Raw genomic sequence first — 22,048 nt, forward strand, 5'->3', positions numbered from 1 at the left:
GGAATGGAATTTCCCCTGAAGTCTCCAAAAAGAACGCAGCTTCTACCAACACCTTGATTATAGGCTTCTGGCCTCTACAACGACAAGAAAATAAATTTGCACCATTTCAAGCCACTAAGTTAAAAGTACTTGTTACAGCAGCAGTAGGAAACGAATACATGTGGTCCTAGCACGGGCCTGGGAAAGGCACAAAAATTAGTAATAGGAGGGATGATAAAAATAACTGCAAACTTCCACCGGGTGTTTACTCTGTGCTGCTTACCTACCTAGATTCAAGCTTCGCAACACTGCGAGACGCGTATTCCCATGTGAGAGATGTGAACCGAAGGCTCACAAAGTTTAAGTAACTTCCCCAAAGTGGCGCAGCCCGTGAGTGGTTGAGTCAAGATTTGGGTTTAGTCCAGAATCTGGCAAAGACGCTGCATTAAGACTTGCCCCAAAGCACATGGTGAGTGGCAGACGTAGGACCAACTGGGGGCCTCCCAACTGACTCCAGAGGACTCTTTCCTTAAAGTACATTCAGTGAGAAGGGATCCTTGTGCATCCACAGAAGGCTGGAAGCGATGGGGGAGCCAGGTCTGGAAGGGGATCAGGGTGGATTCTTCAGGCTTCTCCTCCAGGCCTGGCTGGAGGTGTCACTGCTTCCTGACCAGACAGGGCTCCATGTGGCCATTCTCGCCTCAGTGTGGATGGTCTTTGTCTCCGCAGCTGCTCTTTGGTGCTCATAACATCTCCCAGAAGCCTCTAGTCAACACTACCCTCTCGAGCTATAGATCCTTTGTCTGCAGGGAAGTCTGAGAAAGTGTAGCAAACTCCACCAGCCCTGAGTTGCTGGGGTCCTTGTAGTCTCTAGACTCTAGAGTTCTTCTCACTGAAAGAACAAAATGCCCCACAGACGGGTCTAGCGGAGCTGAGCTTTCTGGATCTACCACTGGCAATTGCAAGCTGTGTGTTGAGTGCCACCTAGTGGTGTCCTAGGGTTTCTCCTCAAACCTGGTCTGGAGGAAGGGCTCCTACCTTCCTTCCTCTTACGTCTCTCCAGAGAAGCTTAGGTGACTAAGAGGGTCTCCAGCTGCCTTGGGTTCCACGACACTTTAGAGAAGCCCAGGGCTAATTGGTTCCCTAAAACTCTGTGAGTTTACATTGGGACCGTCCCATGCTGGGCTCTGCCTGAGGGTCCACGGTGCTGGTTCCCGATCAAGACACAGAAGAGTGCTTTTTGTCATTTATCATCTCTGTGATCTGAATGAGAGTGGGGAAGGTGTGTGGGTGAATCAATATCTCATTTCGATGAAGAACTAATAAAGGAACTAATAAAGGAAAGGAACTGATAAAGGAGACTAATAAAAGAAAGTGAACTTTTAAAAAACTAGTGAGAACACACATTATTTGAAACTTCGATAAAAAGGACCAATGCCTCGAAAAACACAAATGACCATAACTTACTCAATATGAACTTGATGACTTAAATATGCCTACAACTATTAAGGAAATTAAAATTGTAATTTAAAAGCTCCCCAAGAAAGAAATCTCCAGACCCAGATGGTTTCACTAGAGAATCCTACCAAATGCTTAAAGAAAAATTAACACAATCTCTAAAATTCTCTATCAGAAAATATAAGAGGAGGGAACAATTGCCAATTCACTTTATGAAGTTAGTATTACCCTGATATCAAAACCAGATAAAGAAAAAAGAAAAGAAAAACCAGATAAAGAAAAAAGAAAGCTACAAATTAATATTCTTCATGAATATAGACACAAAAATCCTTAATGAAATATTAGCAAGTGGAATTCAGCAACATATAAAAAGAATTCTACACCATGACCAAGTGGGGATCATCCCAGGGATGCAAGGCTGATTCAGTATTTGAAAATCAATCAGTGGGGTCCACCACATTCACAAGCTAAAGTAGAAAAAAATCACATAATCATATAAATTGATGCAGAAATGCATTTGACAAAATTCAATGCCCATTCATGATGAAAACTCTCAGAAAAATGGGACTAGAACAACACTTTCTTAATTTAGTAGAGACACCTACCCAGAAAACCATACAGATCACATACTTAATGGTGAAAGATTGAATGTTTTCCCGTAAGATCAGGAACAAAGCAAAGATGTTTACTCTTACCATTCTTATTCAACATTGTGCTGTGAGTACCAGCCAGTGAAGTAAAGGAAGAAAAGGAAATAAAAGACAGACCAGAAAAGAAGATAGGTTTTCAGTTGACGTGATTATCTATGTAAAAAATTGCCCAGGAATCTACAAAAATATCCTCAAACTAATAAGTGGGTTGAGCAAAGACACAAGATACAAGATAAATATACAAAAATAAGTTGTATATCTATATACTGAACTGCAAAAACAATACCATTTACAATTGTTCACAAAAAGATCAAATACTTAGGTATAAATATAGCAAAACATGTACAGGACGTATATGCTGAAAACCACAAAATATTTATTAAAGAAATCAAAGATCAAAATACCTGAAGAGACATAACATGTTCATGGATTGGCAGACTTGATATGGTACAGATATCAATTCTCCCCTAACTGGTAAACAGGTTTAACCCAATTCCTACCAAACTCCCAGTAAGATTTTTGTGGATACAGACGAGATTGTCCTAAACTTTATATAGGAAGGCAAAGGAACTAGAAGAGCTGAAACAATTTTGACAGAGGAGAATAAAGTGGGAAGATGAGGGCTCAGGCAATGGAATATTGTTCAGTCCCAAAAAGAAATGAGCTATTAAGCCATGAAAAGACACAGAGGAACCTTAAATGTACATTAATTTTCCCCCATTACTAAAGGGGAAAAAAGTCCGTGTGTCATGGCTACATACTATATTCTTCCAATTATATGACGTTCTGGAAAAGGCAAAACTATGGGGACGGTAAAAAAATGATCAATGGTTGTCACATGGCATTTTTAAGGCAGTGAAATTGAAATTCTGAAAAATAAAATGGCTCCCCCTGTGAACGCCTCAGGACCCCACCTCTCCCATGAGCCCCTTGAACTGAGAGATAGCAAAGGGAAGGAGAACACGCTGGCTTAAAAGGCAGAAACCTAAATCATCTTCTTCGTGCCATCCTGTATTAGGAACCCAACACGAGGGCCTTTTGCCCTGGCTCCTCGATGGCACTGGTGTTCACACACAGTCTCTGCTCTGAGGCGCTAAGTAAGCTTGTTGTCTTTGCGATGGAGTTAACCTTGAGGTTAGAGGTAATAAGATCATCCATCCAGAAGAGAGTGTTTGCGAAACCAACAAAGGCTGAATTAGAGCCAGTCTTCCCCCTCCTTCTCCTCCCCCAGAATGAATCATCCCTCCTGTGTGTGCCCTCTGGGACACGCCACCAACACGTTATCAAAGTTTATTTCTTTATCTGTTTCCCTTTCCAAGACTCTGACAGGAACCCCATTCATTTGTCATCCGTTTAGCGAGCTCCCATCTATGAGGTTGCAGACACCATGTGAAACATGCACGACAGAGATGATAAGACGCAGACACAGCCCCTGGGGAAGAGTACAATTTAGGCATCTTGTGTCTTGCTCATTTCCACATCCTTGGCATTGAGCACAGTGCCTGTCAAATAAAAGACATGTTTGTTGAAGGAATGGATGAAAATCTCTAAATACCCCACCTCAGGTTGCAGAAAGTGCTGCCACGGAAATCTGTTCTAGTGCTTCAGCCATCGAGGCCTGGCCCCATGCACTCAGGAAGGGGCAGTGATGAGGACAGGAAGGGCCCTAGTCACATCAGCGTCAAAGCTGTCCTTTATCATCGCAGATCAATAGCCAGCCCTGCCAGCTCAGTGCTGACAGCCCAGTGCTGCTCTCTGTGTTAAGAGAGCTGCAAAAAAAAATGAGAACTGTTCTTCCAGGAGTGGAAATGATTGACAGTGTTCTTTCTTGTCATTTCTTTTTCTTTTAACAAAAACAGGACCACACAGTATGTACTACTTCGTAATTTTGGGGGTTTGCCCCGCCCTCACACTTAATAGCACTTAATGAATATTTTTCCATATTACTAAATGTGCAAGTCAAGCACAGATTTTTAAGGGTTGCATGGTGTCCCATTATATGAATGTATCAGCCTTTACTTAAGCTATTTCCCTAGGATGGGATGTTTAGGCTGTTTCTAGATTTTCATGGGCTGAATAGCCTTATCCTTCAATCCTTAGAAATTCCTGGAAGAGGAATTGCTGAGTCAAAGCGCACGTACATGTCAACTTTTGACCTTTATTACCAAACAGCCTAACGGCAGAGGTCCTCCATGCAAGGGATGAGCTTGAGTGGGCAATTTTATACAGACACACAGCTCTTAGCTGAATCTCTTGGGACCAAATAGATTTCAGAATTTTTCCAGGTTCTAGAGAAGCGCGACAGAATACATTCCAATTACCATGTCATACCGCCAGCAGGTTCCGGGATGGACCCACAATCCAACTCATTATTAATATTTTCTCGGTACACATAGGAACATTCACAATAAGAGAGATAAATCAAGACCACAAAGAGCCTCACGGCAGCTCAGGGCAGGTTTTGCCACGATATGAGTTTTGGAGCTAGAAGTATATTTTTGTGTGTGTTTTTTTCTGGGTTTTTGTTTGTTTTTGTTTTTAAAGCAACTTTCAGTGTTCAGAATTTTTGTGTTTGGGTTGATGGAGACGGGAACGTGGTCTGTAGTCATTCTGTAGCTTCGTGAGGGAAACTGACTTAGCGGGACAGAAGGAGGTAGTGAGGATAAGGATTACGGCATCAGCTCAGGAGGAAAATGCTTGTTTGGATCCTGACCCCCAACTACGAGGCGGGTGCCCCAGGCCAGTCGCTTGCTCTTTCTGGGTCTCATCTCTGAAGAATACACATCCCCCTGAGATGTGGAGAAGATTACAAAGGATGAAGCATATAAAGCGCTCAGCATATAACCTAACTCGTGCTGAATAGATGAGAGTTGTTATTAAATTTGCTCTAGTAAATGGCAGGGCCTGGAAAGTGAAAGTGAAAAGAAGCCCTTGTTTTTCGTGTAATGCCAGGTAGGGCCAGCTAAACACTAAGACCCTTCTAATCTGTCAGCCTCCAAAGTCGGCCCGTAGAATTCTGCTCTAACTCACCTAGGAGGAAGGCCTAGAAATGTGGGCAGAAGGAACGGCCCAACAGGAGCTGCAGTGGAATTTCTCTCAGTGGCCCCAAATGGGTTCTGCCTGCCACGGTGACACTTGGCATTCTGTCTCGCTGGCACCCCAGCCGGGTGGGGTCGAGCCCAGGCCAACTCCACCTGGACCTCCACAGAGACCTATTTTAGTGTCCCAGAGTATGGTTGTTGCAAACAAAGGCTTGGATAGTTCAAAGCTGCAGCTCCAGGAGCAAGTCAACCCAACACCTGGGCAGGGCACCAGCAGGTCCCACAAGGAGTCAAACTGTCTCGTTAAGGACATGGGACGTTCAGTGGGAAGAGGAGTGAGAATGGGCAAAGGTTCGCTTTCTGAGAGTGCCAGGATCCTCTGTCAGACCACAAGTGGGTGCCGGGGTTGGAGGGGGGGATGAAGGCAGCGGGAGAGCCTGGGGGGACAGAGCAGAGGGGAGGGGAAGGACTGGCACCAGGCTTCCTTCCACACGTTCCAACCACACAGAACTGGGAGACTAAAACTACGCCTGTGGGTTGTTTACTAAAATTGAGAAAGAAGAAAAAAAAAAGGAAGAAGAGAAGGAATAAACTTGGAAATAAAAGCCTGAAAAGCCCTCTGTCAAATCGCCACTGTTGACCAAGTTTGACCAGCGCAAATTGTGGCTCCTCTGTTGCTGGAGGCTCTTGGCACCAGAACCCTGAGACTGCTAGCTTTAGCCTCAAATAACTTTGTCAGGCCCCCACTGCTTCACACCAGGAGGTGGGGAGATGGAAATTTTCAGAAACCCCTTATCTAATGAGGCTTTCACAGCTCACCAAATAGACCCTGGAAAACAGTAAACTGGTTCATCTTTCTAGAAAGCACTGCAGGGGGTTCTTTAAAAGAGTTTAAAAATATTCTAGAATCCACTGAAAAACATTATCAAATGCTTCTTAAATACTCATAAGCCCACTAATTTTACACGTAACTTTACTTCCAAATGCGCCTTCCCACCTTAATCTATATAGATTTATATTGTTTAATCATAGTATCATTAAATTTCATCGATACCTTTTTCCTGTATTTTCCATAAACATTTTTTCATGTTTTTATACTCATGTTAATTCTAATACTAGCATTCATTTCATTGTATTCAATACCACAGATTTCTAAACCAGACTATGAAAAGTGTTTCACTATTATAAATAATGCTGCAACAAACATCTTCATGCCTATGGTATTTTCACATACCAACAACTTAAATTCATTTTCAGTTATTTATTCAATATATGTTTACTGGATACCTATTGTGTGAAGCCCTGGGGATAAGTGAACAAAATAGACAGCAGTTTTTTCTAAAGGCCAAGTCTGGGTTCCTAGCCTTCGTGCGATAGCACCTGGTCACCCCCATCTTGTCTTCTTCAAAATGCATGGACTGCTTTCAAAATTACTGCTCGGGTTACCAAAAAGGAAATAAAAAGAAAGAGTGTCTTTTGAAAGACCACACAGGACATTCATGGCTCTAGCCGGGGAAACGCCAGCATCCCCCACTGGCCACGTCTGCTGCCTGCCGATGGTTTCACATCTAATAATTACCGATGCCGATAGAGCACTTTCTATCGCCAGTTCCGTTGTCGGTGCCTTACTGACCTAAGTTAACTTCTTTATCATAACAATCACACAAGGGAGGTACTGGTGTTATCACCTCCATCTGAGAGCTAAGGAAACCACAGACAGGTTCAACAGCAAGCCCAAAGCCACGCGGTAAGTGGTTAAGCTAGGAATTGAATCACCCGTCCCTAATTCCTTTCTGACTGAAGAACAAAGCAGCCAATCCGTTCAGCCTATGGGACACTGTGGGGATTGGTAGCAGTGGTTTTCCCCTCAGTCCTTTTGGCACAAACGCCCCTAGATTAGTGCACAAAACAGTCCCTGGGAAATGTCCATTATGTCCTAAAATGGGGACATGGGACAGCAGAGGTAGGGAGGGGATAGGTTACGGAAGTCTCGTTTTGTTTCTTAGCCAGTAGATTCGTCTGCGCCTTATGCTTACATACACACACTTAACCCTTCTTAGCCTCTTTATTGGCCCTCCCTGACTCTAAAATGTCTCTCTGCATAAAACATTTCATTTCCATAATGTGGCCTTTCTTAGGCAGGGAGACTTCTTTTCCCTGCAAATATTGACAGTTTTTCCCCCCAGTTCATGAATTAACAGATGTCCCCGCTCAGTCAGCATTCCCTGCGCACATGTACGCCTTGAAATACACCTGGAGGCTTTTCACTGATTTTATTTGCAGAATGAACTGACTGGCTGCTGTTCCACGGGAACAAAGAATGAACAGACAGGGAGGGATCACAAGAGGTGAGGTTTTAATGCTAGTGCTTTGGCTGCTTAATGATGATGCAACTTAAATCCAAACCTTCTAACAAATAAACAGGAGGAAACGCAGACTGCTTTAGAATGGTTCGTTTTGCTTTCTCTTTGGGCGGGTCTGATATTCTGAAGGACGATTATAACTCGTTGTGTGATACACTACGGAACTCTTTCATGTACACAATCTCCTCTGGGCCCTACAACTGTAGGGGAATGATGGAGCCTGGAGGAGAAGGACAGACATGAAACAAAGATTTGTTTTTCCCGGTTCCCTCCTCCGCCTAGTTTTGTCTCTGCTCTAAATGCTGAGATAGACACTGTGCTGATCCACTCAATAGACTGGAAAAGCTAAAAGACACTCATGTTCCCAGCCTCCCTTGCAGCTAGAAGTGGCCATGGGACATAGATCTGGCCAAGGAGGTAAAAGCATAAATCTTTCGGGAAATGTTGGGACAGCTGCATAAAAGGTAAAGAGGTGGTTCCACCCCTCTTCTCACTGCCTTGAATATGGACTTGATGCCTGGAGCTGTGGCAGCCATCTTGTGACCATGAGGAAAAGGACGAGAGAATTGCAAAGAGCAGACCCAGAACCCTGACTCATCCGTTCAGTTGACTTCCTGGACCGTGTTCTGTTTCTGGAGCAATGCTGGCCTGGAAGGGGAAACCATAAGTCAAGGCTAGGATGTGGAGACTTAGGAAAGAGGATGACTAAGGGTAAAAAGGAAAAGGAAGGCAGCATGAATAACCGCATGTGAAAGATAGTCTCTTGTTGTTTCAACTCTTTTACCACATCAAAGAGAAAGTTTCGGTTGGATGCTATAGTTTCCTCACCATCTCCCTCTGCTCACTAGCCCTCTTTATCAGAGAGGCCTTGGGCTTGAGATCTTCAGGAGGCAACAGTATGCAGCCAGAATTTAATGTCAATGTTTCGTTTTCATTACATTTTTTCCAAACTATTTGTTTTTATTTAATTCCAAAAGCAAAAGGTATAAATGGGAATGCACAGGATAGTCACCAAAAGTTTAAAGTATAGTGTAAATACAGAGATGACAAAAAGTGTGACTGAGGTATATAATGACACATTCGGGCAAAGCTGTGAAGTTCAAGGGGCACTGCTCTCACCTCTGCTCTCTGCAAAAACAGACCTCCCTCCCTCCACCAATGAGGGAGGCTGGAAGATGCTTTCTTTGCTGACTCAGGCCTCTTGTTCAAAAACAGCCCTTGCACAGGAAAGGAAGAAAGGAAAATGAGCCAGGTGGAGGACACAGACCCTCATCAGGAAGGCTCCCAGCCATTAAGGGAATCTGTAGGGGGGACCCCGGCCCCCTGAGTTCCACAGAATGTCAGGACTGTTTGGGGCCTGTTTCTATTGCTACATCCATATCATAGAAGTTCTGTTAGATCATGTCTGACATATATTTGCTTCTAGAAAGAACATGTCACCTGGACACCATTCTTCTTCCTGCTGCATGAGGGGCCTGGGCACAGGTGTGTACACTCAAGCCTGCGCGACTGCCTGTGGGTGGGTCCCCATGTGTGTCTGAGCAAAGGAGCAGAGAAACTGCAGAAACGGAGCCCTGACTCAAAACGTGTACCCAGCACTACGCTGGCCTGTCTACCAGCACTGATAGTAATGAATAAAATACTAATGCATCTTACTTATGCAGTAATGAATTTCATTATAAATACAATCAATGCTCTCATTCTCCTCAGATACAACAAACACCTCATGAATCTAATGAATGAAGTTGAGAGAGAGCCATATACTGTCATTCTCCATACTAACTTCAGATTTCTGGAGATATACGCAGACTCTCAAAATATAACTCGGCCCTTATAACTCGAAGCAGTTTTAGTAGCTGTGTTGAATTCAAAAGAGGTGCGACATGTTTACCATTGCACAGAACAGTTCTAAGATTAATTTCAAAAGGGTCAAACGTCAACATGCTCAGAAAGGCCTGCGCTTGTCAGTCACTCTGGGATGCCACATGACAGTCACTTCCGCAGTAACAGGCTTGATTTTCCTGTGACTAGATTCTTGTTCATTCATTGGTTGGAGGGATCCTTAGACCCTCAGGCCAAGGTGAAGCTTGGGGAACCTACCTGAGCATCTTACACAGAGAGTTCCTCACTGGGATACAAAAACCTCTAAGCCCCAGGTGCTGCCTTCAAGTAAACAGGAGGGTCTCGCAGCCATGAGAAGACGGAGGCCACACCACAGAAAAACAGTGTGGGTCTTCCATGTTTGGGGTACATCTGTGTAGCTGGGTTTTTTTAATAGACTATATTTTAGAGCAGTTTTAGGTTCACAGCCAACTTGAGCAGAAGGTAGAGATTTCCCGGGTACCCCCGGCCTCTAAACACACACTGATCCTTCTGCATTATCAACTCCCCCATCAGAGTGGCATATTTGTTATAATCCCTGAACATACAGGGGCACATTATATTCACCCAAAGTCCAGTTCACATTGGGGTTTTTTTTTTTTTTTTTTATTTCACCGTTAATGCTTTTCTTTTTTTTTTTTTTTTTTAAAGATTTTATTGGGGAAGGGGAACGAGTACTTCCAGGCCTTTTTTCCAAGTCAAGTTGTTGTCCCTTCAATCTTAGTTGTGGAGGGTGCCGTTCAGCTTCAAGTTGTTGTCCTTTCAGTCTTAGTTGTGGAGGGCGCAGCTCAGCTCCAGGTCCAGTTGCTGTTGTTAGTTGCGGGGGGACGCAGCCCACCATCCCTTGCAGGACTGGAGGAATCGAACTGGCAACCTTGTGGTTGAGAGGACACGCTCCAACCAACTGAGCCATCCGGGGGGCATCTCAGCTCAAGGTGCTGTGTTCAATCTTAGTTGCAGGGGGCAGAGCCCACCAGTCCTTGCGGGAGTCAAGGAGTTGAACCGACAACCTCGTGGTTGAGAGCCCACTGGCCCATGTGGGAATCGAACCGGTAGACCTTGGAGTTAGGAGCATGGCGCTCCGACCACCTGAGCCACCAGGCCAGCCCTGGGGTTCACTCTAGGTTGTTGCCCATTCTAGGTAGGGGTTTGGACAAATGTATCCACCATTATAGAGTAGTTTCACTGCCCTAAAAAAAATCTCCTTTTTATATATTGATTTCTTTTCACTGAGCTACAAACTGTAAGCTTTTTTTGCATAGCAGTAAATATTTTCTACAACGAAATGATTTAAATGGCTGTATTAGTTGGAGTACAGGCTAAGCTGCTGTATCAGAGCTCCCGGCTGTGCTGTTGTCACTGAGTGGTCCAAATAAGACACATATTTCGTTCTCTCTCATCCAGCAGATGGAGGTGGGCAGGCATTCCAGGCGAGTCATCCAGGTGCCCTGGTTCCTTCCATCTTGTGGTTTCCCCCTGGTGCTTTATTTGCTGAAGAAACCAGATTGTTTGTTCACATTCTGTACCAAGTGTCACTACCCAGGTGTTCTTCTGGAAAATGGGGTGATATGCCCATCTTTCTGGTCCATCTGGGAGCTGAATGAGAACGTGCACGAAAGAGCCTCGGCTGGTGTGTGGCACAACGGGTGCTTTTATTTCAGAGGCTCAGGGGAGAGCAGTTTATGGTGGTGACAGTGAGTCGGGTCGTTTTGAATGAAGCACGTCTTGACAGTCCGTATGTGGCGGTGGGGAGTGCCCGCCCCAGAGCTGCCTGATTCCACAGCCCCCCGAGATGAGCCCAGCCCTGATCACCGACGGTTTCCTTCCCTTCCTTTGCTTACTGGTCCCGCATGTGGACCTCAGCAGAGTGCCACCAGAATCCTAGTAAGACGTGTGTAACAAGGCAACCATTAAGCTGTGTGTGCCACACAAGAGGCAAGGCACTCATTCCCAATCATGTTCCTATCTCCTCACTTCACCATGAGAAATTCATTTCACCAACTATTAGGCACAAATTCACTACAGGAGGTAGGAGGCCAGGGAAGGGAGGTGCCCGTGATAGAGCTAGTGACCACCCCACCCTCTGGAGAGGGGACTCATCCCACAAAATCCATTTCCCAAGACTGTTTCCACAGTAGGGATGGGGGTGCAGGAGAGGAAGGTATTAGTTCCCGACAACACCCATCGCGATATCACCTTACAGGGTCCCTAAATGGAAAGACACATTAAAAGGCCATTTTTTAATTCTGTAATTACTCTCTTGGGGGCCTAGGTGGGTTCCGGGTGGGCCTATGGGGGCCAGAGCATGGTGGCGATTTTCCCCCCGGGCCCCTGCACTTGTCCCGGTGGCAGACAAGCCTTTCCTTCTGCGTCTCCCTCCTGCTGGCCCAGCGCTCTCCCTAAGGTCACTCTCACATCCTGGAGTATAAACGGGGGGCTCTGAGTCACACTCCAAGTCAGCTGGACTGAGTCACCTGGGAGGTATTTAAAAATGTGGCGCCCCCTTCCTCCTTCCCAGACCAACAAACTCTCCAGACAGAGCTCAGGTCAACATTTGGAGGCTGCTGCCTGGGCGGGAGGGAGTAGGGGGCTGCAGTAGGAAGAGACAGACATTGCCGTCCTGAGCTTGAATCCCAGCGCTGCCCCTTTACTTCTTTGGACCTCCCAGGCTGAGAGTTGAGTTATCCCCTCCCCACCCCACCCTCCTCTTCCTCCTTTTCCTAATATTAATAGCCCCCACTCACCCAGCACCCCCTTGTGCCAGCCACAAAGCACAAGATCTAAGTACTTTGACATGTGTATTAACTAATGCGATCCTCACAGCAACTCTGGGAGGTGAGCACTATTACTATGTCCACTTTATTGGGAAGAAAAGCAGCACTGGAAGTCTACATCAGGTAGGCTGTGGCGTCCTCGCTCCCAACATTGCCTGCGGGAAAGCTGGCAGCGGCGTGGTGCCCTCTTGTTCAGCTTCCTCCATTTCCATTGGCTTCCTGCTCTGTTCTCCACAGTCGGCAACTCTGAGGCGCTGGCTGTACCCTCTCCTGTCTGTAGAGGTTCTTGTAAAACACGTGTCATTAAAAAGAATTGTTTTTAAATAATTTTTAATTTTTCAGTGACAGCTGGCATACATTAGTTTCAGTGTACAACAGTGACCAGACGTTTACATAACCTACAGTGTGATCCCCAATAAATCTAGTACCCATCTGACACCACACAGAGTTATTACATTATTGTTGACTATATTCCCTGTGTTGTACTTTACAGCCCATGCTGCTTTTGTAACTACCAATTTGTAACTACCAATCTTCTTCATCCCTTCAGCTTTTTCACCCTGCCCCCTAACCCCTCCCACCTGGCAACCAACAGAATGTTCTATTCATGAGTTTGTTTCATTTATTGTTTTTTTTAGATTCCACATGTAAGTAAAATCATATGGTATTTGTCTTTCTCTAATTTATTTCACATAGCATAATGCCCTTTAGGTCCATCCATGTTGTCACAAATAGTAAGATCTCATTCTTTTTTATGGCCAAGTAATATTCCACTGTATATATGTACCACATCTTCTTTATCCAGTCGTCTATTGATGGACACTTAGGTTGCTTCCATATCTTGGCTATTGTAAATAATGCTTCAGTGAACATAGGGGTACATATATCTTTTCACATTGGTGTTTTGGGTTTCTCCAGGTAAATACCCAGAAGTGGAATTGCTGGGTCCTTGTCTCTTGTTATTGCCTTCATTTCAAAGTCTATTTTGTCTGATATAAGTATTACCACTGAAGTTTTTTCATTTCCATTTGCATGAAATATCATTTTCCATCCCTTTACTCTCAGTCTGTGTGTGTCTTTTGATCTGAAGTGGGTTTCTTGTAGGCAGCATATGTAAAGGTCTTGTTTTCTTATCATTCAGCCTCCCTATGTCTTTTGATTGAAGCATTTAATCCACTTACATTTAAGGTAATTATTGATAAGTATGTAGTTATTGCCATTTTATTATTCATATTTTGGATGCTTTTTTTTTCTTCTTCCTCTTCTTAAAGAAGTCCCTTTAACATTTCTTGTAATACTGGGTTGTAGTCATGAACTCCTTTAGTTTTTTCTGGTCTGGGAAGCTCTTTATCTGTCCTTTGGGTCTACATGATAGTTTTGCTGGGTAATCTTGGTTGTAGGTCCTTGCTATGTGTGTCATTTTCAATGTACACAAGCAGTTGTAATTCTCTTGCTTGGTTTTTTTCATTCTCATCTACCCATATCATGGTACATCCCAGAACACTGCTGCATGTCCTCCATCCACTCAGGCCTACTCCATCCCTCAGTGAGACATCAGGATTGGCTCCAACTTCCCAGCATCACAATGATGTTACAACAGACATCTTTATGCATGTTCCCTACGGACAAGTGTAAGAATTTCTCCAGGGTTGATGTCCAGGAGTGGAACTGCGAGATCACGGGGTACACAGTGCTTGATCTGTCCCAAGCAGCAGGGTATTACCGCATCAGCAGAGCCCAAAAGCCCCCTCGTTAGGCATTGATCAGCTGATGTCTGCAGATCTTGTGAGTATCAAGTACCTCTCGTTATTCTAATTTGCCTCTCTTAATTACCCATGAGTCTGTGCATCTCTCCTATCATGTTAGACTGTGGGGCTTCCTCTTCAAGGAAAAACCAATTCAATGTCCTTTGCCCCATTTCTTTTGGGTTCCTGTCTTCTTGCTGATTGGGCAGAATTCCTTGTTGTCACCTGGGTCTAAGACCCTCGCCGGTTTCAGACAGTGAAACCGTCTTCTTCAGATTTTGTTTTCTATTAACTCTTTCCATGGTGGTCTTTGTGGTAAGAACTTAGGATGCGGTTGGCCTGTTTGATGGTGTTGCCTTACGGTTCATGCTCTGACGTCATGGTTTAAGAAGTCCTTCCCCACCTCTACGTCACAGAGATATTTTCCTATATTTACCATATAAACTTTATGGTCGCATCCATATACATTTAAGTCTTTAATCTGCTTCAAATCTACCTTTGTTATAAGGTGCTGAGGTTCCAGTTTTATAGTTATACATATAATGACTGAGCTGTTTGTCCTTCCCTTTTGATTTGGAAGCTCTGTAACTTTTTAGGTCTGTGGCCTTATTCATTCAAGCGCATAGGTGGTGTTCCAATGAAAGTACTGGATTATGGCTGTCAGATGGAAGCTGCAGCCTGCTGTTCCCCGCGATGGACACTGGGGGCACACCTCTTCGTGGACTTACACACTGTGTGAGCTTGGACAAACGACTGGATGACACCCAGCCTCATTTTTCTACTCAAAAAAATGGGTACAACAGTTCTAAGGGTTCTTACAAAGATTAATTGAACCGCTGGATGTAAAGTACCTTGGATGTGCGGGTCTTTCTTTCTTCTTGCCCGCAGCTCCCATCAATAATGCCTCTTCTCTTTACAGTTCCTCTAAGGGCCATTTTAAGGCCTTCATTCCACATGCACTGTACTTGCAGGGCGACCCCCACATCATTCCAAACATAAAAATGCATCCTCTTCCACGTTAAATGTAATGTTTACAAATGTATGGGACTCGGATCCAACCTCACTTGATTGGTTGAAATAATATTATGTACACATCTAAAGATTCGTCTATTGCAATTTTGCTGTGTTGGGCTTTTTCCTTCATAGTCTGAAGCATTTTTTTTTTAAAGATCTGAAATGTTCTTACTAGGTTTTTGGCTCATGGCACTTAGTGGACAAAACAGCCCTGCCTTCTCTGCCTCAGTAACACTAATCTTTTGGCTACTATCAGCCATCTGCCTCAGTAACACTAATCTTATGGCTACCATCAGCCATTGTGTAGGTACTGACTCGGAACACGGCCTCTCCTCCCTCCTGAGCCTGAGTCCCACCTTCCTATATTCTTGGGGTCCGTTGGAGGACCCCCCTGAGTGCCTGGCCTGAGCCTACAACTTGAGGACCTATGGTATTCTTTGCTAGTGCAGTAGCCGAGAACACAGGCCCTGAACCAGACTGGCTGAGTTCAAATTCTTTTTCTGCCATTAACTAGCTGCAAACTTAGGCAAGTTTGTTAACCTCTCTCTGCCCATCTCCCAATTTGTAAAATGGAACATAAATGATACCCACCTCAGAAGGGTTGTGGTGAGGACATGTAAAAGGAGTTCTATGTGCAAAGTGCCTGGATAAATACTAAATCCCTGTTTGCTATTACAGTTCTGTTGAGAGAAGTAGCCGTCTCCACAGGATGTACCCTAGTGTTTCCAAAACTGGCTTGCTCATAAAAATCACCCGGAGTACTTGATGAAAATAGATTCCCCAGGCCAATCCCTTTAGGAATCTGATTCTGTTGGTCTGGAGTTGGGCTCTGGAATCTATATTTTAACAAGTGCTCAAAACCTAGATTCAATACCAATTTTATATTCCAATAATCACATAATGTTAGGCAAATTATGGAATCTCCCTGAGCCTTTTTCTTCCTATGTAAAATGGGGATAATACTTACCCAGGTTGTTGAGAATTAAAATAATGTGTGTAATGCCCTGTAAAGTGCCTGGGGCACAGCTCCCCTTTCCTTTTTACCAGCTTAATCCCTCTGGCATAAAAACTTTAGACTGATTTTATTTTCTTTTTCCAGTTTCTTGAACCTAATCCTTATTTCATTTTTTTGCAAATTTTTACCATTTTGTTTTTTAATAAAAAGGCTCTAAATTTTCCTCTGGGCACCCCATAGGTATTCTCTTTTACTTCCAATTATTACAGCTTTAACTACCTCTTTGATCCAGGAACTTAAAAGAATGTTTCTCAATTTTCAGATGGGTAAGTTTTCTGAGTTATATTTTTGCTTCTGATTTACTGGAATCAGATATGATAGTTATTATAGCAAGAACATCTCTTAAGGTTTCTTTTGTGGTCTCTAGAAACATTTCATGGACTTAAGAGAAAAATGCGTATTTTCTATTTGTAGGGGCAGAGTTGTATAAGCCCTTTGATTGTCATTCAAATATCCTGTATCCTCACTAATTATTTTGGTGTTTTTCAGCGTCGTCTAAACTGGGGTCATTAAAAAACTCACCTTTGTGATTTTCCCCCCATATCCATCGATCAGCTATACTGCTCTTTAATACATTTATTTTAAAAGGAAGCCAGTGTCATTTGTCCCTTCAGCTCAATATGAATATGGATCAGCGAAATATTTGAGAATGAACATTATGGGCTGAATTGTGCCCCACCCCACAAATTCATGTTGAAGCCCTAAATGTGACTATTTTTTGGAGATGGGGCCTTTAGGGAGATAATTATGGTTAAATGAGGGTATCTGAGTGAACCTAATCCTATAAGGACTGGTGTCCTTGTCAAAAGAGGGTGTAGCACAAGAAAAGGCCATGTGAGGACACAGCAAGAAGGCAACCAGCCATCTACGAACTAAGATGAGATGCCTCAGAAGAAACTGAGTTTGCCAATACCTTGATCTCAGCCTTCGAGCCTCAAGAACTGAGAAAATAATTTTGTTGCTTTGTTGATGTTTTGATACAGCAGCCCTAGCAAACTAACACAACGAATGTTCTCTATGACCCGACCTTCAGTTCCGCCTGCCCGCTGGGGAGATGGGCCTTGCATGGGACTCACAGGGCAAGAGGACTTGCCTGAAAGCTCGCAGAGCTCAGACCGCACTCTTTGCTGAGGGCTCCCTGGGTCAGGCCCTTTTGGGAAACAAGCATCCTGACCCCAAATCCCTGCTGGACAAACAGCGTTCCTCCTGTTGTTTCTAGATCTCCAGCCCCTGCATCATGAGAGTCCCCCCAGGCCAACAGATGATCCGTGTGTCTGGCTTGTTTTGCTGAACTGCACAGCTGGAAGCTGGGGATTGAGCTGAGGCTGCCAAACGCCTATCTCCTCTTATCCCTCACAGTCGTGTTTAGATTAGACTTTCCCTTGCTTTCCAATCACCGCAGCTCTCAGTACAACAGCTCTCAGTACAATTCCAAGTACATCATAGAAACTTTACACGTTAACTGTGGAATGAATGAGCACACTGTCAAATCCCATGGATTTTATCGCTCTTTTCTTGATAATATCCATCACCTCATCTTTTCCATAACAACTGCCTCTTTTCAGGCCGCCTTTATGTCTTGCAAGTGCCTATGAATTCTTCGCTCCAACCCTCCTTCCCCACTCTTCCTCTTGCCAAATGGTGTAATCATAAGTTAAATTTTACCATATGTGTATTCTCTGCATAGTAAGGTCATGTTCTAAGCACTTAATGTGTTTCAGCTCATGTAACCCTCACAGCCCCCACAGGAAGGCACGATATTCCCATTTTACACATAAGGAAACTGAGGCAGAGCGAGTTTAAGCATGCATAACTTGGCCAAGAGGTGGCAGAGTGGCACTTCAAACCTGTGTTGCCTCAGTCTGGAAAGGGGTAGGGCGCTAACCTGCTCCCAACCCAGGTGCCCACCCATTATGCAAGGCTGGGATTAGGGTGAGCTGAGTGAAGAATCACGGGCACAAAAATGAACTCTGAATGTGTAAAGGCCTTACTTCCTTCACCCGTCATGTCCCTGCAGTTATGTACCTTCCCTGCTCCCCACAGCCCAGAATGGTCGGAAAGCGCTGGCCTGCTGTTTGGGGCCTTCCACGGGCTGCTCACAACTCACCTCTCTCATTTTGTTTCCAGATCTTGTCTGGTTGTCTGCCCAGAATGTCCTTACACTGCCCGTGTTTACGGATCTAAAGCCTGCCATCTCTCATCACAAAAACAATTCCCAAGAGATCCTCTCGCCGTTCTCCTTTGGGGCAGCTGCTGGTTTCTAAGAGCTCCTTTCTAACCTGCACTCGTGCCCTGGGGGCCTCATTCTGGGGACTCCACACACCCTCTGAGCTGTCCCCTGACGTTTAACTCTATCCTGAATTTCTTTCTGCAACTCCAGACTTGTGTGTCTAACTGCCTACTCAACATCTCTACTCACATCTAACAGGCATCTCAGACTCTGCACCCCAAACTCAAGCTTCATGATATTCCCCTTGAACCCGCACCTTCTCCCAGTTTTCCCATCTCAGTAAAATGGCACCTTCAGCCTTCATCCTTCCAGCGGCTGAAGCCCAAAACGTTGGGAGTTATCCTTGACTTCTCTTTCCCACCTCACATCCAATCCAACGCCAAATTCTACTGGTTCTAGTCTCAATGTGTCAGAATAGGATTAACTCAGCATTTATCTCCTGCTGCCACCTTGGACCAAGACATCGTCTTCTGTCCCCTGGATTACTGCAGGGGCTCCACCCTGTCCCAGGCCTCCAGCTGCCCTCAACGCATCCCGCAGGGGTCCTGGCAGTCGTAGGTGGAACCACAATCACGCCCCTCCACTGCTCAGAGTAAATGGTGCCTGTTCCTACGAGATCTAGGCACTCAGCATTAGCTGACGTTCTACATAATTGACTTACGTCATTTTTGCCTGTTTCCCTCAATTGTAACGTAAATCCCTTGAGGACAGGATCATTGATGTTTTGTTCACCGCTAAACTCACCTGTAACTACACATTCACCCACCTACCTAACCATACCCACTATCAGTGAGGTCTGTGTTTGTTTTAGTCACATGTACATATACGTATATACACACAAGAAAAAATTTACTATAAGAAATTGGGTCACACAAGTCGCATGATCTGCCGTCTGCAAGCTGGCGTCCCAGGAGAGCGGTGATGTAGTTCGGTTTGAGTCCAACGGTTTGAGAACAAGGAGCACGGAGGGCAGAAAGTGGATGTCCCATCTCAAGCAATCCAAAAAAGGTAGGAAGAGCCAGACTCTTTTTCCCTTCTATTAAGAGCGTTGGTGGGCTGCATGAGGCCCACCCACGCTGGGAGAGCAAACTGCTTTACCTAGTCCACTGATTCAAATACTAATTTCATTCAGAATCACCCGCACTGACACACCAGAAATAACATTTAGTCAAATATCTGGGTACCCCATAATGCAGTCATTGACACCTAATTTAGCCATCACAGTGTTTATTCACTTTGTATCCACTGTGCCTTGGACATAGGACAGTCCCATAACTTCGTTTCTTGTCTCTTTACTCAATCCCAAAGATAGGCAGCCAGGGGTATACGAAGTGCTGGGACCCAGTGTGAGCTGGAGTGGGGTGGTTTTGCCGCCCTAAAGATCAAGACTGACAGGTCCAATCAGGACCAATGGAATTTGAAAAGCCAACACCACTGAAATGGGACGTCAGCATGTCGAGCAGGCCTGAGAGCCCGGCGTCACTGCCGCTTCCTTGGCAGCTGGTTCTCAGGACCCTCGCTACAAAAGCGCGCACAGACTCCCAAGACCACATTCAGCAAGAAGGCACACAGGGTGGGCAGCAATACCTTTTAATGGTTAACATTGTGGTTTTTTCCCCAGAAGATTTATAACAAAAATACCTGGAACACACTATGAATTTCGATACATTGGACAATTACAGTATCTAAACAAGATAAGTCTTTAAAATACGATCCTTCTTGTGGGGGCTAGAACCTTCTATTTCACTAAGCGGAGAGAGCCACATGGTTAGGCACGACCATCTCACGCTGCCTACTGTTCTAACTTCAGAGATTGGCAGACTCCAAGACAAAACAGATTTAAAAAATAAATAAAACTCAACACAGTGAGCTGCTCCAGTCTCCCTCTCCTTTTTTCCCTTTGCTCATTTTTGCCGTATAACCAGATGGCATGAGGGCATGAGGCAGAGCCCTGGGGGACAGGGTTAGGTGCTCTGCTGACTCAATGCCAGCAGACGCGTGAATTCCCTGAGGTGACCAAGAGATGTACTTTGAGTCAACCACCTGATGTTGTCGCTGAGAATACAAGCAGAGGGGAGGGAATGAAAAGCAGCTACAAAAACTGCTGGTGGGAGGCCTGATGTCCACAGCACATGTTTAAAATCCAACTTATAGAGTGAGAAGATGGCCTAAATAGAACCCTTAGTCAGGACATTTACACAGAAATCTGTACCTGCAGAGTATTACCTCTTGGAAATAATGCAAGTTGGGATGGAAACGCAGCAGGAACACTTCTGCCCAAATCCCACCAGGTACAGTCATTCATTCAACAAAAGAAACCAAAACCATGTGGTTTTTAAATGAAAATCCTTCACATCCACCTGTCTTCAAAAATAATAATAACTTACAATATTAACAGCTTCCTAAAAAAAAGCAATTACCACAAGAGAGTTAAATCATAAGTGTGTAAAGACCTATTTTTCCTATAAATGTAGTTCTTAGGAAGGTACAGACACATAACACACATGAAAAATAAAGCCGTGATATTTTGTTTTTAGCATGAAGCTACTAACACTACCAAAAAAGTCTTAAACAAGTGTTAAGTGTTTTAGCTCACTTAAATCAATCAGCGTACAATACACTAAATAAAGACATTCACTGGTTTTCCCCATTTAAGGTGTACACCTGCCTCTATGATGAATAACAGTGGAAATCATCCTAGACTACCGAGTTCCATGCAATTGAATATTACTTCAAACAGGCTGGCCAAGAAGCCATTTCCTTTCCTAAACAGAACTAAAAATAATAGCAATTAGTGACGTAGCACCTGGGGGTGAATTTGGCCAGAGTGAATCACAAATGTACTTGTTTGGAACATGTAACTTAGTAGCGGGGAGACACTGCTGGACAAGCCAGTTGAGTACAACAACATAGTTGAGTCCCAGGCTAGTTCTCTTTCGGGGGACAAGCCTATTCGCCTCACAGTGAGCTAAATCACGTCTTCGGAGCGAGAAGGCACCTCATGTACCTCCTCGAGCCACGACTTGGTTTCGGACAAAATCAAGTTCTAATTAACATTTTTCATCTCGAGTATCATAAACTCCTTGGAGAAAAGAGGAGAAAACATAATCAACATGAGAAATCTCGACAATGAAAATAAGAAAACCCACAAGGTAAAAGTCATGCGAAAACTGCTTCGACAGTTGTTCCATCACGGCCCACCGCGTGGGCTTGAGGCCAGTGACTTCATGGACGCACCCTTCGATGCAATGCCGAAGGTCAGTTTGGAGTCCGTTATGGTGACCCCAGTGTGATGCTGTCTGCCTTCCAATCACCGCCTCCCACCCATGAGATCCAAGGGGACCTGGCATGCTGTACGCACAGGACACACAGGTCAAAGCCCAAGAACCTTCTGGAAAGCTCCGCCTTGGATTTGGGCGAGGAAACACGGCAGTGGTTTGGAATCTCGCCAACAGCATCCACACTGGGGCTTAACCTCAGCAGCCGGCCTGCAGGATGCTTCCCCCCGAGCGCTTGGTCACTGACAGAGTGGTGAATACCTGTGGGAGAAGACAGCACGAGATTCTCAGACACGGGAGCAAATGAGTTCACCCGGAGCACTTCCAATCACACCACCGAGCAAGAGGGAGCTAAGTGCTACTTAAAATGAACGAAACAGAGAAGTGATATGATTGCTTCCTCCATTTCTCCAGAGGATAGAGGGGGAAAAGCATTTTAAAACCAAGGTGAAAGAGAAAACAAGTTTCCATTATCTAATGAAGCATTTTATTAGCAGGAGGATGATTAAAACAAATTCGTCACCCTGGTTGCTTGTCTATTCTCTAAAAGAAATGCGTCAGAAAATATTCTGGATCCACAGAAAGGAATCAGGTGTATTGTTACAAAGACCCACGTGCCC

The 22,048-nt window shown here is 44.6% G+C and overlaps 1 protein-coding gene across 7 annotated transcripts in view; it reads right to left on the reverse strand.

Annotated features, from left to right (window-relative positions):
• Window positions 1-19,724: 19,724 nt before the first annotated feature.
• TXNRD1 (thioredoxin reductase 1) overlaps window positions 19,725-22,048 on the reverse strand; it is an 85,119-nt gene continuing 82,795 nt past the window's right edge. For all 7 annotated transcript variants that reach the window (XM_081061030.1, XM_081061027.1, XM_081061026.1 and 4 more), the window contains one exon: window positions 19,725-21,689. In XM_081061030.1, the coding sequence (XP_080917156.1) occupies window positions 21,627-21,689 (63 nt within the window). In that variant the 3' untranslated portion in view covers window positions 19,725-21,626. The remainder of the gene's footprint in view (window positions 21,690-22,048) is intronic.

The sequence above is a fragment of the Rhinolophus hipposideros genome (genome assembly GCF_964194185.1).
Source record: "Rhinolophus hipposideros genome assembly, chromosome: 9".
Taxonomy (NCBI): domain Eukaryota; kingdom Metazoa; phylum Chordata; class Mammalia; order Chiroptera; family Rhinolophidae; genus Rhinolophus; species Rhinolophus hipposideros.